This window comes from Malus sylvestris, chromosome 1, assembly GCF_916048215.2.
Source record: "Malus sylvestris chromosome 1, drMalSylv7.2, whole genome shotgun sequence".
Lineage (NCBI taxonomy): Eukaryota > Viridiplantae > Streptophyta > Magnoliopsida > Rosales > Rosaceae > Malus > Malus sylvestris.
The window spans coordinates 17,482,163-17,500,199 of NC_062260.1; the positions used below are offsets into that span (position 1 = coordinate 17,482,163).

The window sequence follows — 18,037 nt, forward strand, 5'->3', positions numbered from 1 at the left end:
TAGCCACAACACTTGGACTTCTTATTGTATTTTCTTATATAACACTCAAGTACTTGATTCTATGGGACATCCATGATTTGGTTTTCTTGTAAGCAAGTTTGTTGTCTGTCCAATCAAATTATGTATGCATGGATGGCCTTCTCTTGAATTGGACTTTAGATTGACTAGAATATGAAAAAAAACATCTGTCTGCTTTGTTTTCTTTGCTTGAGTAACTCTTTGTCAACGACCACATGCTGATCTAAGTTTTATTTTATTTTATTTTATTTTTGGTCAAACAAGCTAATTCCATTAAATAGAAAGCTAATACGAGGTTATGAAAGTCCAAGGACAATCGAAAACAACCAAAAAGACGACAACCCGACATATAAGAAATACAAGGAAATAGCCCTAAAAAGGGGAGCCCATGACAACTGTAAAACAGAAAAGCCTACATTTGAAAAAAGGGGTCAGCTGCCTCCGCCCAAATAGCTGCCTCCAACATACCAAGTGGATGAACAGAAAATGGGGTGGACAAGCTACCCGTGCTACGAGTTCTCTCATAATCTTACCAAATAATGCTAACTAATTGTATTTTATGAGCCACCCAAAGCCAAAGAATGTGTCCAAATGAAATCCATAGAGGAAACACTCGATAAGCTGAGTGGCAAGAGGTCGGTGAACTGGCTCGCGGCTAGGAACAACAATTGGAGAGGTAGAAAGTACGAGAATCATCATAAACTGATTTCAAGCTCAAGAAAATTGAGACAAAGCTCAAAGCAAGGTGAAGCCCAAAGCAAGTGTGCACCTAATACATGTTAAAAACCGCACTGGTGAATTACTCTGGTAAATGGTGTTTTCGTTGTCAACACACCGACAGCATTTGTCTGTTGGTTCTTGTGATCTGATGCAGCGTATATAATTGGGTCCCTTTGGAGTGATTGAGTGACTCATCCACAAATTAGGACAAAACAAAACCCACTTTGGATTTTGGATTTTGGATTTTGGATTTTGATCCACAAACTGACTTGTCCACAGACAACTTTTAATTTGCTAAAACGTTAGCTGGTCCCCTCATTATGACATTTGCCAAATATCATGAGCCCTGATAGAGGAAGACCTTCATGTCACGTGTACACAATTACTGTGACATTCTGTTTTCTTTTATTAGTACGATATTATGTAAAGAATTCACATGACATTGTATCATTAAGTTGAATTAAAAGCGTAGCTGTTCTATTTGAAGTTTTATGCATGTCTTTCATAAACACTTCTCATCGATACACGTTAAGAGCAAAGCGAGAGGCGCCATATTTTTTTGGGTGCTATATACGTTGATTACATCGATACACATTGTTACATAACACATTGAATAGTCACGTAATCAATTAAAATAGGGATTTGAATCCCATCCGGATCTAAATTGTGCATTGTGTGGTTAGAAATCATATGACTTTTTTAATTTAAAATTAAATACAAATAATACCTGACGAAAACTAACATCACGATGTACGATGAATGGTTAGGATGTGAGAATCCCCACAAAATAGATCCCGAAAGAATCCTTTACCTAAAATAGTTTAAAGGCCCGTTTAAAAATACTTTTGCATGCTCATTCTGTCATACATGATTTTGTTAGAAGCACGACAAAACATTGTACCAAGCCTAGCCAAAAATGAATTTTTTACCGTTCTAAAAGCAGTGCCAAACGAGCCTTGATTATTAAACAAAATGCGACAGAAGGAGAAAAGCAGTGTCAACACAATTGGGATGCAGTAGCATAGTACCGGCAATAAAATCAAACTTTGATTTTTGCTAGGTGTCAATTAAAAAATGCCAACAATTGCATTACATTATACAGAAGAGGCAATTCCTAGATTGTCAATGGTCTTGGAACACATTTTTTGTGGGGCATGCATTAACAGTGCTGAGACACCAACATTCAGTTATAGAACCCTCAGTTTTTCCTAATCCTAGAAGCCTTTTTTTGTTTTTGTTTTACCATTTTTCTACCCCATCTTTTCCATTGAAATAGGGAGAGGTGGTTCTGTTATTTTTCCCCCTTTTTAGGGTAATTCGTCTTTCAACCAATCACATGCTCCTTGTTTTATCCGAAAACAGCCTCAATCCTCTGCCCGCTAGTATGGTCGGTACCTTCTGCCACCACGGTTGCCTTCCTCACTGCCGCCACCTCCTCGTCCACTGCCTGGACCATTGCTCCGATCTGCTCTTCGAGGTCGTGGAGTTGGCATCTGTACACCAGGCTGCTGACTGCACAATACCAATCTCTATGAGACATTGTTCTGTACATTTTTTCATTTTTTATTCTAAAGGTCCTCCCCCAGAGAACAAATGACAACTTACAGTACATAGCCAATTCGACCATCCGGTAAAACCATAGGCACCATGTGCATTCCCGCAGGCATTGGCCCTCTACCATATATCACTGGCTGTTCACGTGTAAAACCGGTTAGAAGAAGTTAGACTACCAAAGTGCAAAAGGACCAATATAATTCAGTGATGTACCTGCTGAAAGCCTGCAGCAACACCATATCCAGCCCCCACTGAGCCGTATGGATTTCCGCCATAACCACCACCATACCCTGGGCGTGCAAGGTGGCTTGCATGAGGCCCGGCATTGTACGGATAAGCCCCATCAGGTTTCTTCTCAGTCTGAGGCTTCGCAAGGACAACTTCCAGTGGATGACCTATAAACAAATAGCTTCGTATATTAATTTTGGAGACACTACGAACTCAACAAAGAAATAAAGAGGACGTTTCAGACCTGTGTCTTTCGACCAACTCATGATACTTTATACAAAAATCAAATAAACATATGTAACATAAAGAAGCATTTTCAACTAAGACCTGCTCTGTATTGATTATTATCCACATTAAGTAGCTTTGCACAAGCAAACAAAGCATTTAACCTCAGGCCTTTTTCATTTTTTAAGATAACCATGATATTTACAAGCCTACAAGCTGTTATTTCTAAAATTTTAAGAGTTCCTAATGGAAGCCACAAATTTTTTAAGTTCCACATGTTTGTTATAATATAATAGGAATACAAGTTTCACATATGATTTAATTGAAGTAACTTTAACCGCAATGATGAAAAGAATGGACAGTAGAGTTAATGCTTCCACCATGAGTTCCTATATCAAACCAAATCATATAGCATTTCATTCTACATCATGAATCTTGACACAAAACACCAATTCTTAAAACATTATGAACTAACCCCCTATGTTATTTCATTATTTCACAAATTTACCGGGAGATAGTTGTGCGGGAGATTAGCTTACCCACTTTGGGATATCTTCAGGCCTTTGGTTGTAGCATTATGAGTGCACCCCCTACAGGCATGAGCATAATCCTTTTCTAAAGCATTATTTGTATTCACAGGCCTAGGGCTGTTTGTTCCTCTTGCAGTTAGTTTCTGCATCTTTGGGCCTCAGGCCCCTAATCTCTACCCAACAAAAAATCAATCTTCAAACAAAGACACCCCTCCATACACTTGACTTTAGATGCATAACCAACTGATAGAATTTCCATAACAAGTTTTGCTAGATTTATTAGTTTCTTTAGTTAAGGAGTTCCAAAATCATCAACTGTATACACTTAACTTAGTGCAAGCTGCATGTAAGTTAAAAGATGCATCAATGACATCACATCAAACTAAAAACTACTAAGAACAACTTCTGATAGAGTTTTATCTTGCTCGATTTTAGATTCTCAAAAAGCCCCTGAAGTAGTGCAAAATACGTACCATCAATTTCATATTTCTCAGTGTCTTTGACAGCCTTCAGTGCACTAGCCCTTTCAGCAAAATGGACGAAGCCAAAATCTCGTTTTCCTTGACCACCTTTTCCAGGTGGCATAACCACTTTTGTCACTTCACCATGGTGCTGGAATAGTTCCTTCAGCTTCTCAGTGCTAGTATTCTCAGGTATGTTTTTCACATAAAGAGCCTTCACCTGGGACTTGTAAAAGAAACAACATACCAGAAAGAAAATGTCAATTCGTAGGCAGTAACATAATCTGAAAATTTTAAATAGAAAGAAAACGTACCATTTAAACTTCAAGCAAATGAGCAACTGAGTTTTAAATTCTCCATCAAAGTTTTTAAACAAATTAACCAAGTTCATATCAAGTCAAACTGTGACTCATGAATTTAACGATTTGAAAATATAACTAGAGTATATCTCTATATACTAATATGAAATGCCAATAACTCATTTGGGCTCTTCACTCTTTAATTTCTGAAAATAAAAAAAATCCCTCACAAAACATTAAAATAAACTTGCAAATAAAATACACTTCCAATAAAGAAAAACTTCGATAAAAAGAAGAAAAATAATTTATTCCAAGTTTTGGGGCATTACAGTCATACTCACATTGCACAGATTCTTATAAACTACTCGCTTGCATTGATATGCTACCAGATGCAGTTCAGACATAATAGATTAATCTTTGGAAATATTTTCTTTTTTAAGTTTTCCAAACAAAAACAAAAACCTTAAAGTTTAAACTTGTCTATTAAGCCCCTGAAACTGGAAATTCATTCAATTAGAAATTGGAGTATACCTGAGCTGCAGCAGTATGATCAGGAGTACTTTTTGGATCTGCCCAGGTAACAGTTGGGGTATTTCCATCCAGCTTAAAATTTGAATTCGACATTTTCTGTCTTGAATAATCGGCGCAGGCATTATTATAATACAAAACAAAAGCAAAACCACGATTTCTGCTTGGATTTTGAGGATCCTGCAATTAGCCAAATAAAATTCCATAAGAATATTAATCCAAGCAGCATTAATCTCTATATGAACATGATGGATTAACAAATCTGACCTTTATTAGTTCAACGTGCTCAATCCCAGGACCAACCTCATCAATGACTTTACGAAACTCATCCTCAGTCCAGATTTTTGGAACATTACCAATGAACAATCTATATTTAGTTTCAGAAAGTGAACATCTTAAGGTTTTACCCTGCATAGATGAAACACAATATAGGTGTTAATCACGTTGGAACTATCTTAAAAAGGAATAAAGATGATAGTACACAACACCACAAAAGAAAAACATCACTACCTTGAATACTTTACTATGCAACTCTTCAATGGCTTTTTGTGCAACCTCTTTAGTCTTAAATCCTATAAATGCATAACCCTTGCTTTCACCAGTTTCCCTGTCTTGCATTAATCTTACCTGCAAAACAATTAAAGAATGAAACCCTCACAAAAAATACAACTCCAACTCCAGTCTACCCCAAACATACGGCTAAAACGTCACAAGCACAAGAGCTCAAAGTTCTGACCTCAATAATTTCGCCTATTTCATCACATAGATCCCTCAGATCTTCTTCCGAAGTGTCTTTAGGAAGTCCACCAATGAAAACTTCAGACCCATAGGGGGGAAGGGCAAGAAGTTGTGCATGCTTCTCTTTCTCCTCTTCATTGACAGGAGTAGAAGGTTTCTCTCCATCTTCCACAAATTCACCAGCATTGTGGCTTTCATCTGGTTTGGGTGGGTGATCTGTGTAGCTAGTCTTAGTTGCAGGATCTTCACGTGCTGCTTCAACATGCTCCTCCACATTTTCATCACTGCCTCCATCTACTCCATCTTCATCTATTTGCTCATCTACATCATCGTCCATCTCTTCCATGAAGTTGTCCTCATCCAGATCCACCCGGTCCTCAACTTCCGCTCCTTCTGCCATGTCTGGTTCACGCACCAACTTTTGTCATCCAATAACTAGCCCAATGGTCAGCTGAATAAGCTGCAAGCTCACACTATTATTACGGATTTGCACCCACCCCATGAGCATATGTCATATACTCTTCTTAAAAACACCAAATAGTAGTTTATATGTAGGAGGAAAGTGTAAAATTAATTTGGTACAGTGCGGGCAACAAGTGCATTAAAACTTGCCAACTTTCCTCCGCACCCCACGGTTTCTGAGAAACAACAGAGGAACCTTATTATTGCCACACCAACCACAGACCATTTATCAAATCCAAGTTTTATTTCCTTACGTCGCGAATCCATCAAGCAAACTGAGCACAAGAAGCTAAATCTAGACTATGTTTAAAGGGTTATGCAGAATTAATCTCCAAAATTTTCACATTCAAGAATTCCCATATCTAAAAACAAATTAGATTAGAAAGCAAACCAAATGCGTTCTTTCCAATACATATTAAATTACAGACTTGGACAACCCATCTCTGGCAATTCTCAAAGCAATATACTTAGTTCAAAGGGAGTAATAAAAAGTTCATCTGAGTAAAACCCAAGAACCCGATTGATGAAACTGTTCCAGGAGACAAAAACCCAATAGAGTTTCAATCTACTTATCCAAGAAAAATCCTCTATCTGTCTGAAACCCCAATAGGGCAATCCATTCTATGCCTATCAGGGACCTCCAATGAAGGATCAATTAGCACAGAGACAGGTGAACAAAACCCACATAAAAGCCATAGATTTTAAGGCCGTCACAGTCACAAAAGCGTATCAGAAATACAAAGGCAAAGGCAACTCCGGTTACTGCAAAGTTATGAGAAAATTGAAAGAAAAAAAGAGTGAGACTTCGCGGCGTACCAGTGTGGTGTGATTCTGGGAGCAAAGATTTGGGTGTTGGGGATTTTGACGTTTGGCTTTGTTGCTCGTACTGAGTCGAGGAAGAAGAGGGGCAGAAACTCGAGTGCCGTGTGTCTGCGTGTTGTGCTTTATGTTGCTATCCGACGAGCCCCGAATTGGGTTTTCGTTTCCCGAATTTCCCTATTTGGGAAAGAGGGTGTGAGAGAGAAATGCAAAATGTTGCGTTGACATTATATACTTGTGAGACAGTTTTCTCCCGACGAATGAAAATGTGACACGTTGTCTTTTGGCTTGTCTTAGCTGAATTTTATCTAGGAGTTTTAACGAAAAACCCACGGTATTGTTCACTTTAACGAAAAACCACACTTTTACACTAAAAGTCAAACATGGTACTATTCACTTTACCCTTTATTTTTTCCTTATCATTAAAACTCAAAGTTTTCAAACCCTTTTCATTAGTTTTCATTTTTATCTACTGTTTGTTTGTATTATTTCTCTAATATAGATAGAGCTCACCATCACACGTGGTTCTCATCTCTATTAAATAGATGATACAAATAATAGTACAAATAGAGGATAAGAATAACATTTTTTTTTTTTTTTTTGAAAATTATGCTAAGTACAGTCACGTATACGTGGTATTTGCATACCAAATGGTGCTAGGCTTACACCAATCAATGGCTACTACCATTTATGCATTAACGATTATTATTTCAGTATATGCGTGGGTAGTGTCACTAAATGGCTCGAGTATTGCACAATCAACAGTTACTATGTTTGCATACATGTCGATTGCATCACTAAATGGCGCGAGTTTTACCCCAATCAACGACTACCATTTCTACATCAACGATTTCTATCTACATACGTGTGGACAAGTAACATATTTTCCTTATTATGAAATGACAATATCACCATTGATTACATTTTTTTTTTAAATTTGTGCAGTATGAGAGATTCGAAAGTGGGATCTCTTTGTAAACTAAAAAGAGAGATATCACTAAGCGAAGACCTAGGTGATACAAAAACTATGAATGTTAGTTATGCGAAACTAAGCATGGGAGCACATGTGCGACTCTCTTTCTAGCTTATTTTGGCATCACCAAATAAGTTCTTTTTATGCATAAATACTCACGATGACGAAGAGTTCAAACTAGATCCCGATAGTCTTTTCTTGTAAGAATATACTCTCTTTTCAACAAAAATTTTGAGGCTAAAACAATTGTTTTGTTGTGACATATGTTCTGATACATATTGTGATTGTGTAAATCCTAAGTAAAGATAGATTAGGAGTCCCTTGGGATCTAGAAGATCTTTCCTAATAGACTTTGTATTACTTGGAGAGCAAGTTTCTCTCCTCCTTATTACTATAAATAAAGGCACAAGGATTGAGGAATTAACACACAATTCCTCAAGTCCATTCTCCACCCTCTTTCTCTCCATGCCGCACCCCTCAGTTAAATATAGGTCACAACACGTTATCAACACGCTCTTCATGTTGTACTAAAGAGAATTTATTCATCTTCAATTAGAGGAATATTACGTTTCAATTATTTTTAATTGATTAAATTTTGATTTAATTGAATTCATATACTTGTATTGATTCAGTTTATTTTTTTCTTATGTTGAACGTGATACAAGCTTGAAGATGAAAGTCGAAATTGAAGAAAGAATTTCTGCAAACCCGTTCACAATATTCATCACGCAATCCAGGTTCTTCTAAAACAACGGTGTTTATCTCGATGTTTTTTCAGCCTTGATTGCATGAACCTTCACCATAATGCATGACCCAACTTTACGATTTATGAATTTTAGATTTTACATAAATTGTTTATGCATTACATTCATAATATTGCTATTATGTGTATTGAATATGTGTGAATAGCTAGGAAAAAGAAAGAAGAAACCCTAGAACTTAAGTAGGGCCTGAAAACATGGAAATATATGTTTCAAATTTGGGCCTAATCTATAAGAGCCCAGTGCTTCAGCACCGAGCTCGCGCTGGACCTGTGTCTAAACCATGGCTTGCAGCCCACGGCTGCGCCAAGTCGCAAAACCCAGTTGAGCCACACAACTCCTGGCACCAGCACAGAACGACGTCGTTTACGACATCTTCATCCCTTAGCCCTCTGCACCTCAACGGAATCGAGGACTACGCCAGCAGCTGCACCCATCACCAAATCTCGGTGATTGTAAGACTGTGGTGACGCTAGAAGTTGTCCACCACCGTCGATCTCGACGATGAAGATTGATTTTCTCGGTCAAAACACTTCGCCGGATTTTTTTAGACACCCATCGCGATTCCTAGAGCTTCCCCAGCCGTGTTCCTCGCGACTCTGACATTGAGAATATATCTCAGTTTGGAAACAGAGGGTTCCAAAACGAACCCTGGCTCTCCTCACCTGAGATCGATATGCGACACTGTTTTGGTGTCTCCGTCGTCGCCAACAGCGGTTACCGTCGAGGTTTCCAGTTGAAACCCAAATCTAGAGTTGCTGGGCTCAGATCTCAAAAGGCTCATAGCCCTAGTTTGGGCCTAAAACCTCTTGGCCCGTTTGGGTTTTAGACCTGCTACATAAGCAACCAGCCTAGCAGCCCATTCTAGACTTGGACTTATTCCTCTATATTTTTTTTTGGGCTTTCAACCTACTTTTTTTTAGTTTTTATTTTTATTATTATTTTTTATCAATTGGACCTGCAATCCAATTCGTGTAAATAAATATGTTTTTTTTTGTCTATTTACTTAGCCCATATGAAACCCTAAACCCTATAATCGGGATTTGGTTTTCACTTTTTCTTTCTTAGCCCATATTTGGGCCTGGGTTCTATTAACCCAATTTTTTTTCTCGCTGGCCCGCAACCAAGCCAATTAAAATAATAAATTTTGGACCTAAAGCTCTATACCATTTATAGGGGTGTTTCCCTAAATTTTTACATAAAGGGTGCCAAAGTTACCCACTATTAATATATTTGTTTTCTTTCGCTTTATATATTATGTCTTGTGTTTGTTTGTAGGCAGTGGCGGATCCAGGAATCTTACCCCAAGGGGTCGCAGTGTAAAAGTTCAAATAAAAATTTAGGATGGAAAAACAAAAGTGAGTCCCTAACTTATCTAGATAGGGTCGCGAAGTACAAAGCCCCGGTCATTGACAACCGTTGTAAGGACAACAAAACCTATGTTTAGTAATGTGCTATAAAAGAACTTTTTCATGATGCACTTGAATGTTTAGTAATGTGCTATAAAAGCACTTCTATTAGGGTGTAACCAAACCATCGAAAATCCTCATAACTTTTCCTTAACAAAGCTGCCGAAAAGGTAGAAGCATTCCAACATTTTAAGGTGTAACCAAACCGTCGAAAACAATGGCAATTATTCAAGAAAACAAAATAATTAAGAACTCTTCACTATGAATGCCCAATTTTTCAAAGAAATTATTTGGAGATGCAGTGGAAGTAGCTAAAGAGAATAAATTGAAGTGACAAATATCAACGACAGCAGAAATGAAGAAATAAAAATATTTGAAGGATGACTGGGATTGTTCTTATAACGTAATCCAATACACTAGCACTAAAATCATATGAAACAGATAGATACTTACATGCCAGTATTTTGACACGCACCGATCAATGCAACTGTTTTCACCCATATTTAGCTCAGACTCCTTGTACCTGGATGTATTTGACAATTCACATTTACTAACTTGAGTGACTTTAGATTTCAAAAAAGGGCCTTAAAGTAAACTGCTGCGTATCTTTCATAGAGGTCCATAAGAACTAAATAGAGAAAAGAAAAGGGTTCTCATACTTCTTCTCGACGCACTTGTTGAAACATGTGTGGGTAAGCCTGAATCAATAACCAATTAAATGCGTAAGTGAAAACCGGTAACCACTGGAGCCAAAGTATTAGACATGGAAAATTGCAGATACCAAAGCAGAATTCGCAACCTAAATAGATGTGCTCAGTCAAAGTGTATAACACAAACAGAAAAGACTAAAATGCTCACACATTGAAGCCACAAGACAACCAAATACGATTGCTTTAGAACTATTGTTCAGAAGCCTTGTTTTTTAGTGAACAATCATACATGCTCATCAACACAAAGTATTAAGTCCAACGGAAATAATAGTTAAACAGGTACAAGCCAAAATAAAGAAACAAATAAATGATCACGCTTACGGAAAAAAGCCCCTAAAAATTTCTCAAACTAGAATATAGGCTTGAAGAAACAACCCTCGCCGCCTTCCATATAAAACCACATTAGTGAACTGTGATATCTAACACCGTTCAGAAAACTTACTTGTTGAACAACTCAACCCTGTATTCCATCTCCTTCTCGGCCATACCAAAAATCTGCACATTCATTGAAAACAAACTTCAAGTCTTTCCAAAACGCCAACATTGTTTAATAACACAACTTTTATGGCAACAATTTATAACAAAAAGAATAGAAATCCATTAACATCAACCATATTGCTCCATCCTAACTCCCGTGAAATGCCTCGGTTTCACTACTAATGTCGAAAACACCGCCATCATTGACCAATTAGACAAACTATACCAAATCTGATTACCCCCAAATTCAAAGAATACACAGATTCCCAACCCCCATTAAACAATCTGACCATGAATTTCCAATCTTGGGTATACTTGAAATCATATTCAAACTCCAAAGGTAGAAACTTTAGAACAATGAAGAAAAGGGCACTCACCTGTTCCTTGTCCAAAACTGTCGGCTCATTAGGGGCAGCCATTAGATCCTAAAAAACCCCCAAATTAACTCACACGATTCCTTCAAAACCGAAATAGAATGAAGTAGCAGAGAGGGTTTAAGTAATCTTACTCGGTGGGAGAGAACCGAAAGTATTGTGATTGGAAGCTATCAGATGCAGAGGGGGTTTTAGGTGTCTGATTTTAAGCTGAAGCAGGCGAAAATGGAAATCGCATTGGAGGTGGCGTGCGAGTCTGACCCCGACGACCCCAGCTCCAAGAGGTCGCATATGGGAGCTTCAAGGTTGTTTCCATGGTTTCCAAGGGGTCGTGCGACCCCGACGACCCCACTGTGGATCCGCCACTATTTGTAGGTATTATGAAATAGAAGTTTATACTTCCGAACCCGAAGTTTTGGAAAAGTGCCATAGAAACCTGAAGTTTCTTAACATGCAACACTCATGTTGAAACGCGACGTTCTCTATGCTTAAATCTGTTTAAACCAAAACATTTCTTAGAACCTGAATGTTCTAACTTTGATGTTTATGGAAATTTTATTTCCTAAAGCACCAATCACATTCTTTTTTTCCGCCATTCAGCGTATTGTCAAACCGTAACAAGTTCGATTTCACTTATTTGGGAGTTTCAATCAAGAAACTACTTTATGTGGATACAAGATGTGACACCCCGCTTGAGTACGACTAGTTGAGAAATCATTGTAGCCAGTTATGGTATGGAAGAGTTGAATAAGCCTTCGCCATGATCTTCATTCGAAGACTTATGCTTGAAACATATCAAATGGAAGTACCTCACTGTCGAGGACCCCATGACTCTTTGACTCGCTCCTATGGACCGTTTCATGCAAAAATGAATTCTTGCCCGAAGCAAGACATGATTGAAATGTTTTTACGTCCATGAATAGGTACAATTCTTAAGTTTACATCCGATTGAATTTTGACTAGAGAAAATCTTTCTCGCCCTTCCATATCTCTATATTGCTTCTGAAGTAGTAGTATAGAGAGCGAAGGTTTACCAAATTCTTTGATGTGATTACTACCACACTTGTGAGAGAAAGGTACCCCTAGTAATTCTGCTATGAGTTACTGAATGGTATAGACCCAGTTTCGATTGGAGTCTACCGAATGGTGGTGTCCTGCTTTGGCAGAGATGCATCGAAGGGCATGCTCTACTTTGGCAGAGGTGCATCGAATGGTAATGCTCTGCTTCGACAGAAGCCTACCGAATAGACCCCTCTAGTTTCGGTTGGAGCCTATCGAACCTAAGTTTGGGTCTGTCTGTCTCTCACAATCTAATTTCAAATTTTTTTACAACCTATGGTAGAATTTGGGCCTGCCAAGATGTGGTAACATGCCCGAAGCATGATCCTTGTCACCTAAGACCTAAAAACTTCAAGAATATGATATAGTATTCCTGAACGTCAACCCTGCAGAATCTAATTCTGTTTTGACAAAATAGATCATTGGTTATGCACTTTTCTATGCTTCTACAATGTTGTTTAGGAGTACCATTCTCGTAGTCAATCTGTGAGACTAATTTTTCTCCACCTAACACATTTGGCGAGCAAAATTTGACATGAAATGCTGTATTGGCCAAACCCCATTGTATATTTTGGTTTGCTTTGTGAACAATTTATTTTGTTCTCGGGTTTAAGATTGGTGTTTGGATGTCACTATTATTCTCAAATAAGAGTTAATTAACGAAAATTACCACATGTGACTAATACAATTAATTCATGCTTAGGTATGTTTTGTGGAGAAATTAGCTGTTGTCTGGTTCTATGCTAACTTCATATCTAATCACTCATTGACAACCCTTTCAGGCTTATCCAACCTGATTGTGGGGCATGACACTGCCCTATATTGTCCAATGGTATTAATTTTACCATAAAGGTACTCACTCATTCCGGAAGAATGCATTTTGAGCTTTAAAGATATTTGAGAGCATTATTACCATAATGAAACCAACATAGAAAATGGAGTAAAATTCCTTCGCATATTACCATATTGCACTTCATACAAATATAGCAAGAAGCGTATTTTAGAGAAGATGGAATGCTTAACGAGTGGATTACACCTATTTAGGCCCACTATGTGGTTAGCCAGAAGCCCGAGATTTCAAAGGAATTTTCGCTATGGATGTACGTTTGGAATATCTAAGATGATCCATGATGCATCGTTTTTGGGTATCCTCTTACCAAAAGTAAAGACATATCTGGAATTGTATCATTCCTTAGTACTCTTCATCTTTTCTGCACAGGATTCAATGGGACATTTGTGGACTGATTTAGCCACCTTGCAGACCATTTAGATACTTTATAGTATTAGTTGGTGCTTTTACACGTTGGTTACATGTGTAGCTGCTGTCCATAAGTTGCCTTTTCCACATTGGTAGCTTATATTAACAAGTTTAGGGCTCACCATCTTGATTATCTGATCAAATATATTTGATTGGATAAGTTGGAGAATTTACAGCGAAAACTTTCGATGGATATTCCATGTCTGTTCAGTTTTGAAGTTAAACATCTAGTATCTCATGTTCATACCAAGAACAGCGCAACAGAAACATTCATTAAATGCCTTCAAATGATTGTGCGATCGTTGGTCATATGTACCAAGTTCCTGATCTCTGCTTAAGGTCATGCAATATTGCAAGCAACCATGTTGGTCCACCTGAGGCTTGCCACGACCCAACCTTATAAATATCATGTTAGTTGGTTACCAGATACGAACCCAACATATCGCATCTGCACGTCTTTGGTTGTGCGGTCTATGTGCCATTTGCACCGCCCTTACGTACAACAAAAAATGAGTCCTTAGAGAAAGATGAAAATCTATGTCAGTTATGATTCTCCTTCTAATATTTGTTACATAGAACCTTTGACATACAATCTCTTTACTGCTCGTTTTGAGGATTGTCACTTTTATGAGACAGTCTTCATGTTGTTAGGGGGAGATAAGAACGTCAATGTTCCTAAAAAACGATGCCAATTATCGTGGATGTCCCTACTATGTCTTATCTCGATCCCAATCTAAATCGTCAGAGTATAACCAGACACTTCATTTGATCTAGCAAAAGTGACGAGATCACATAAACCAGCTGCAAAATTGCCTGCAAAGATGAATGTACCAAATGTACGATGGACCTTCGTTCCCGAAAGCAGGAACGCCACTACTGTGCCCAACCCTCGTACATTGACGGTTAGCCAATCAATCCGTCCTATGCCAGAAGCATGGCAGATCACTCGGTTCGATGGATTCACCTCCTTGAAAGTGGAGGAACATGGAATGAACAAATCCGCCATTCGATCGCTGTCTCAATCCTTTCTATCTCATGAGATTAAATTCGGATTACTCCCAAGACTTGAAGTTCTTAGTCTAGTATACTAGTTTAGATGAAATATGGAATTAGAATGAGATTATCATAGATGATGTTTCATTTGTATGGTAACTACCGACATAAATGAAAAACGATGAGAACGAATCGCGTTTCGTTGATTAGTGTCAACGTAGAATTGATTGATCAACTAGAAGAATCAATTTATGAAGAATGAGATAAATGAAATAGTGCGATAAGACGCTTTATGGCGTAAGGTTTCTCTCATACGCCATGTGATTGATTGCAGCATTACTAACGTGGTTGTAGTATCTCTAGGATACTAATACGAAACCAATATGGAGTTTCTAAATGACTAACATGTACTGATTCAAATACTTTTAGACCTTAAGAACACACTCTTGGTTTTGATGAGGCATTCACTTTGCAGATGCAGAACTATTCAGACAGATGTGGTATACCCGGTAAGTGAATATTTGATCAGTTAGGGATATATACCCATGTGTGTACAAAATTCGAAATTGCTAGAGTTGAAAAAACTAGCTCGCACCTAAAGTTGGACTTTAAGATGAATGATCTTGGGAAAACTTGACATTACCTCGACCTGAAGTTTTAAGCTAGTTCTAATGGTATTCTGGTCCACCAGTCGAACTAGACCCATAAGGTCTTATGTCATCGTCTGCACACTATATGCAAATAAAACCTTTATAGAGGATATAGAGCATAAGGTTCCATATTGGAACGTGAGGCAACCATATCTAAGTACAATTGGCATTTGTTGTACTTAGTTCAATGCACTAAATCAGACATTTTATGTGTTGATAATCTTTTGGCATAAAGTAGCATTGAGCTTACACGCCACTACCAAATTGGTGTTAAAGACGTTTTTCCATTACTACGGATTTAGGCTTATGTATACCTATGCATCTCAGAATAGATCACACCCCCTTAATCTTCAGAATGATGCTTACCTTGTGGGATTCACTAAATTAGACCATTTTTCTGACCGCACAAGGTACGTTCCCGAATGGTTATGTTTTTACCATTAAGGAACAACGCAATATCTTGGAGGTCAACTAGATAGACATTTTGGTGCGAAACATTTGAATCATTCCAAGACTCACTATATCTCATCACGTGAGAGATATGGTCAGGACTCTGTTGAGCATATTCAAAGTCCCTGCGATTTTCATCCATCGTTAAGTCCTAACAACGATTCATGAAGATAACGTTGTATGTGTCGACTAGATCATGATACATCTAACAAGTCAACGCCAAGTATATTGTGTCTACATCAGCATGAGCATCAGAAGATTAAAGTCAAGCAGTCCAATCCCAGACAACATTGCCAATCTCTACACGACGTCACTGCCGAAATCTACCTTCCAGAAGCTTGTCCAAGGAATTAGTATGCGTAACTTTCTCATTTGCGATGCTTGTAGTTTCATTTGGAAGTTCTGTCAAACTCAGGGGGAATATCCATAAGTATACTCACTTGACCTTAATGTACTTTTTTTCCCTAGACTTATGAGCGTTTTTCCCATTTGGTTTTTGCTACTTGACTAGGTTTTTACGAGGCACCCATCTTGGGTTGGTCATATCTTTGTGGATGTTCTACTTGTGTCCCGAAGACATATAGTTTTGACTTAAAGCAACTTCTCACTTTTCTCCATTGACTATGGGCTTTTATCCCATCATGGATTTTGCCATAGCGAGGTTTTCTAAGTTTTACCACTCATGCATTCTTCCATTTGTTTTGAGACTCGCATTCGCCACTTGTGCCAACTAAATGAGACAACTTCATCAACTACTTCTACATTTGCCTGAAGATCTGATGTGTCATCTACTTGAGTATTTGTACACTCAAGAGGGAGTGTTGTGACATATATTCTAATACATATTGTGATTGTGTAAATCTTAAGTAGAGATAGATTAAGAATCTTTTGGGATCTAGAAGATCTTTCCTAATAGGTTTTGAATTACTTGGTGAGCAAGTTTCTCTCCTCCTTATTACTATAAATAAAGGAACAAGGACTGAGGAATTAACACACAATTCCTCAAGTTGATTCTCCACCCTCTTTCTCTCCATGCCGCATTCCTCAGTTAAATATAGGCCACAACATGTTTGATAATTAATACAAATGAATTTCAGCACTGCAATATTGGAGAAAAAAATCTGTTTAAAAGGCTATAATTTGACTATAAGATCACAAAATTCTGCATTTAATATTTTTGGATTGGAGATGCTCTAATATAAGCTTTTATTAGATGGAAAAATTTGAAAAGAATGGATTTCTTTCTAATAATTATAAGGTTACCTTAATTAGTTGAAATAACCACAAAAATAATAGTTTCAAAGTACCCAAATCTACTAGACACATATTTTTTTAGTATATCAATATATTTACACTAAGGGGAGGGGGAGTTCGGCTAAGCCACACAATGGGCAACCTAATTTGGTATCGAATTCGCCATCCACGAGATTCGAACCTAAGACCTCTCACTTCTAAGTAAAGAGGAATACCGCTAGACCGTAATACTGAGTGACATCGACTAGACACATTTTGATACAACGAATTTTTCGAATCTAATGCATTTTTCTTTTTCTTTCCACGTGTTTAAAGCTTGTTGTATGATTAAAATTATATTGGACAACTTGAAGTAATTTAACTAGGCCTTTCTTAAGAGAGGTCTGTAGTGCAAATAATGCAGAAAGCATATAGACGGATCAATGGATAAATACACGGCCAAATGATGATGGATCTGTGTTTTTGCACATCTCGCACTTAAAGTCAACTCACATTGAACCTTGGCCCAGATGTTTCAATTTGATTAGAGCAATTCCAGCGGGGACAAAATGTCCCAGCCTTCAGTCCAAAAACCAAGCCAGGCCCCTGTCAATCAAGTCCACCCCAACAAGTTGACTGGTACCCAGCCCGAGCTGGGCAAGAGCCCAGCCCAAAAGAGACTGAGACAGAAGCCGGGGAGGAAGCCTGGCGCGTGCGCTTCACGCAGCCGTGGCGCGAGTGCCCGACAAGCTTTCAGAGCCCGGGCCCGCGTGCAAGCGCTGTCAGTATCACCCCCCGAGTTTGCGACGTGGCTCCCTCTCTGCCGTTGGATTTCCAACGGCTATTTTTCTAGACCGTTGGATTTCCAACGGTAAAAAAATTTTAAATTTTACTTTTAAAATAGACCGTCGGATCAAAGATCAACGGTCCACGTTTTTTTCACAAAAAGTAAAAAAAAAAAAAAAAGGGCCCAACGGTCAGAAATATGACCGTTGGCCATGTGGCAACTCCCTAGCTCTTGGATTTGAATATTTTTCAAATCCAACGGTCCAGATTAATTAACTATATTAAAATTCATTAAAAATTATTAAAAAATACAGAAAAATTA

At 38.0% G+C, this 18,037-nt stretch overlaps 2 protein-coding genes across 4 annotated transcripts; both read right to left on the reverse strand.

The window, feature by feature from the left end:
* Positions 1-1,750: 1,750 nt before the first annotated feature.
* Positions 1,751-6,780, reverse strand: LOC126623605 (heterogeneous nuclear ribonucleoprotein Q-like). Of its 3 annotated transcripts, none has more exons than XM_050292559.1 (9): positions 6,580-6,780; positions 5,300-5,703; positions 5,074-5,190; positions 4,831-4,971; positions 4,567-4,743; positions 3,749-3,962; positions 2,506-2,687; positions 2,344-2,429; positions 1,751-2,250 (listed from the first exon to the last, which is right to left on the reverse strand). In XM_050292559.1, exons 2-9 carry the CDS (start codon positions 5,699-5,701, stop codon positions 2,118-2,120), a joined length of 1,452 nt encoding a protein of 483 aa, XP_050148516.1. In that variant the 5' UTR covers positions 5,702-5,703; positions 6,580-6,780; the 3' UTR covers positions 1,751-2,117. The 3 variants fall into 3 exon arrangements, with proteins under 3 accessions (XP_050148516.1, XP_050148524.1, XP_050148508.1); XM_050292567.1 differs by having other exon boundaries at positions 3,749-3,956; positions 5,300-5,761; XM_050292551.1 differs by having other exon boundaries at positions 5,300-5,761.
* A 3,077-nt stretch (positions 6,781-9,857) lies between these two features.
* On the reverse strand, positions 9,858-11,346 carry LOC126625535 (mitochondrial import inner membrane translocase subunit TIM10-like). The gene is made up of 4 exons (XM_050294603.1): positions 11,290-11,346; positions 10,878-10,930; positions 10,385-10,423; positions 9,858-10,248 (listed from the first exon to the last, which is right to left on the reverse strand). Exons 1-4 carry the CDS (start codon positions 11,329-11,331, stop codon positions 10,122-10,124), a joined length of 261 nt encoding a protein of 86 aa, XP_050150560.1. The 5' UTR covers positions 11,332-11,346; the 3' UTR covers positions 9,858-10,121.
* Between the last annotated feature and the right edge of the window lie 6,691 nt (positions 11,347-18,037).

Bases quoted from the DNA above. Each gene is read 5' to 3' on its own strand.
- LOC126623605 (XM_050292559.1), bottom strand. From the start codon at position 5,701: ATGGCAGAAGGAGCGGAAGTTGAGGACCGGGTGGATCTGGATGAGGAC. The intron at 4,972-5,073 runs GTAGTGATGTTT...TCATCTATGCAG, and splicing joins TGCATAGTAAAGTATTCAAG to GGTAAAACCTTAAGATGTTC. The intron at 2,251-2,343 runs GTAAGTTGTCAT...GGTATTGTGCAG, and splicing joins GGTCGAATTGGCTATGTACT to TCAGCAGCCTGGTGTACAGA.
- LOC126625535 (XM_050294603.1), bottom strand. From the start codon at position 11,331: ATGGCTGCCCCTAATGAGCCGACAGTTTTGGACAAGGAACAG. The intron at 10,931-11,289 runs GTGAGTGCCCTT...ATGAATGTGCAG, and splicing joins CAGTTTTGGACAAGGAACAG to ATTTTTGGTATGGCCGAGAA. The intron at 10,249-10,384 runs GTATGAGAACCC...AAATACATCCAG, and splicing joins AACAAGTGCGTCGAGAAGAA to GTACAAGGAGTCTGAGCTAA.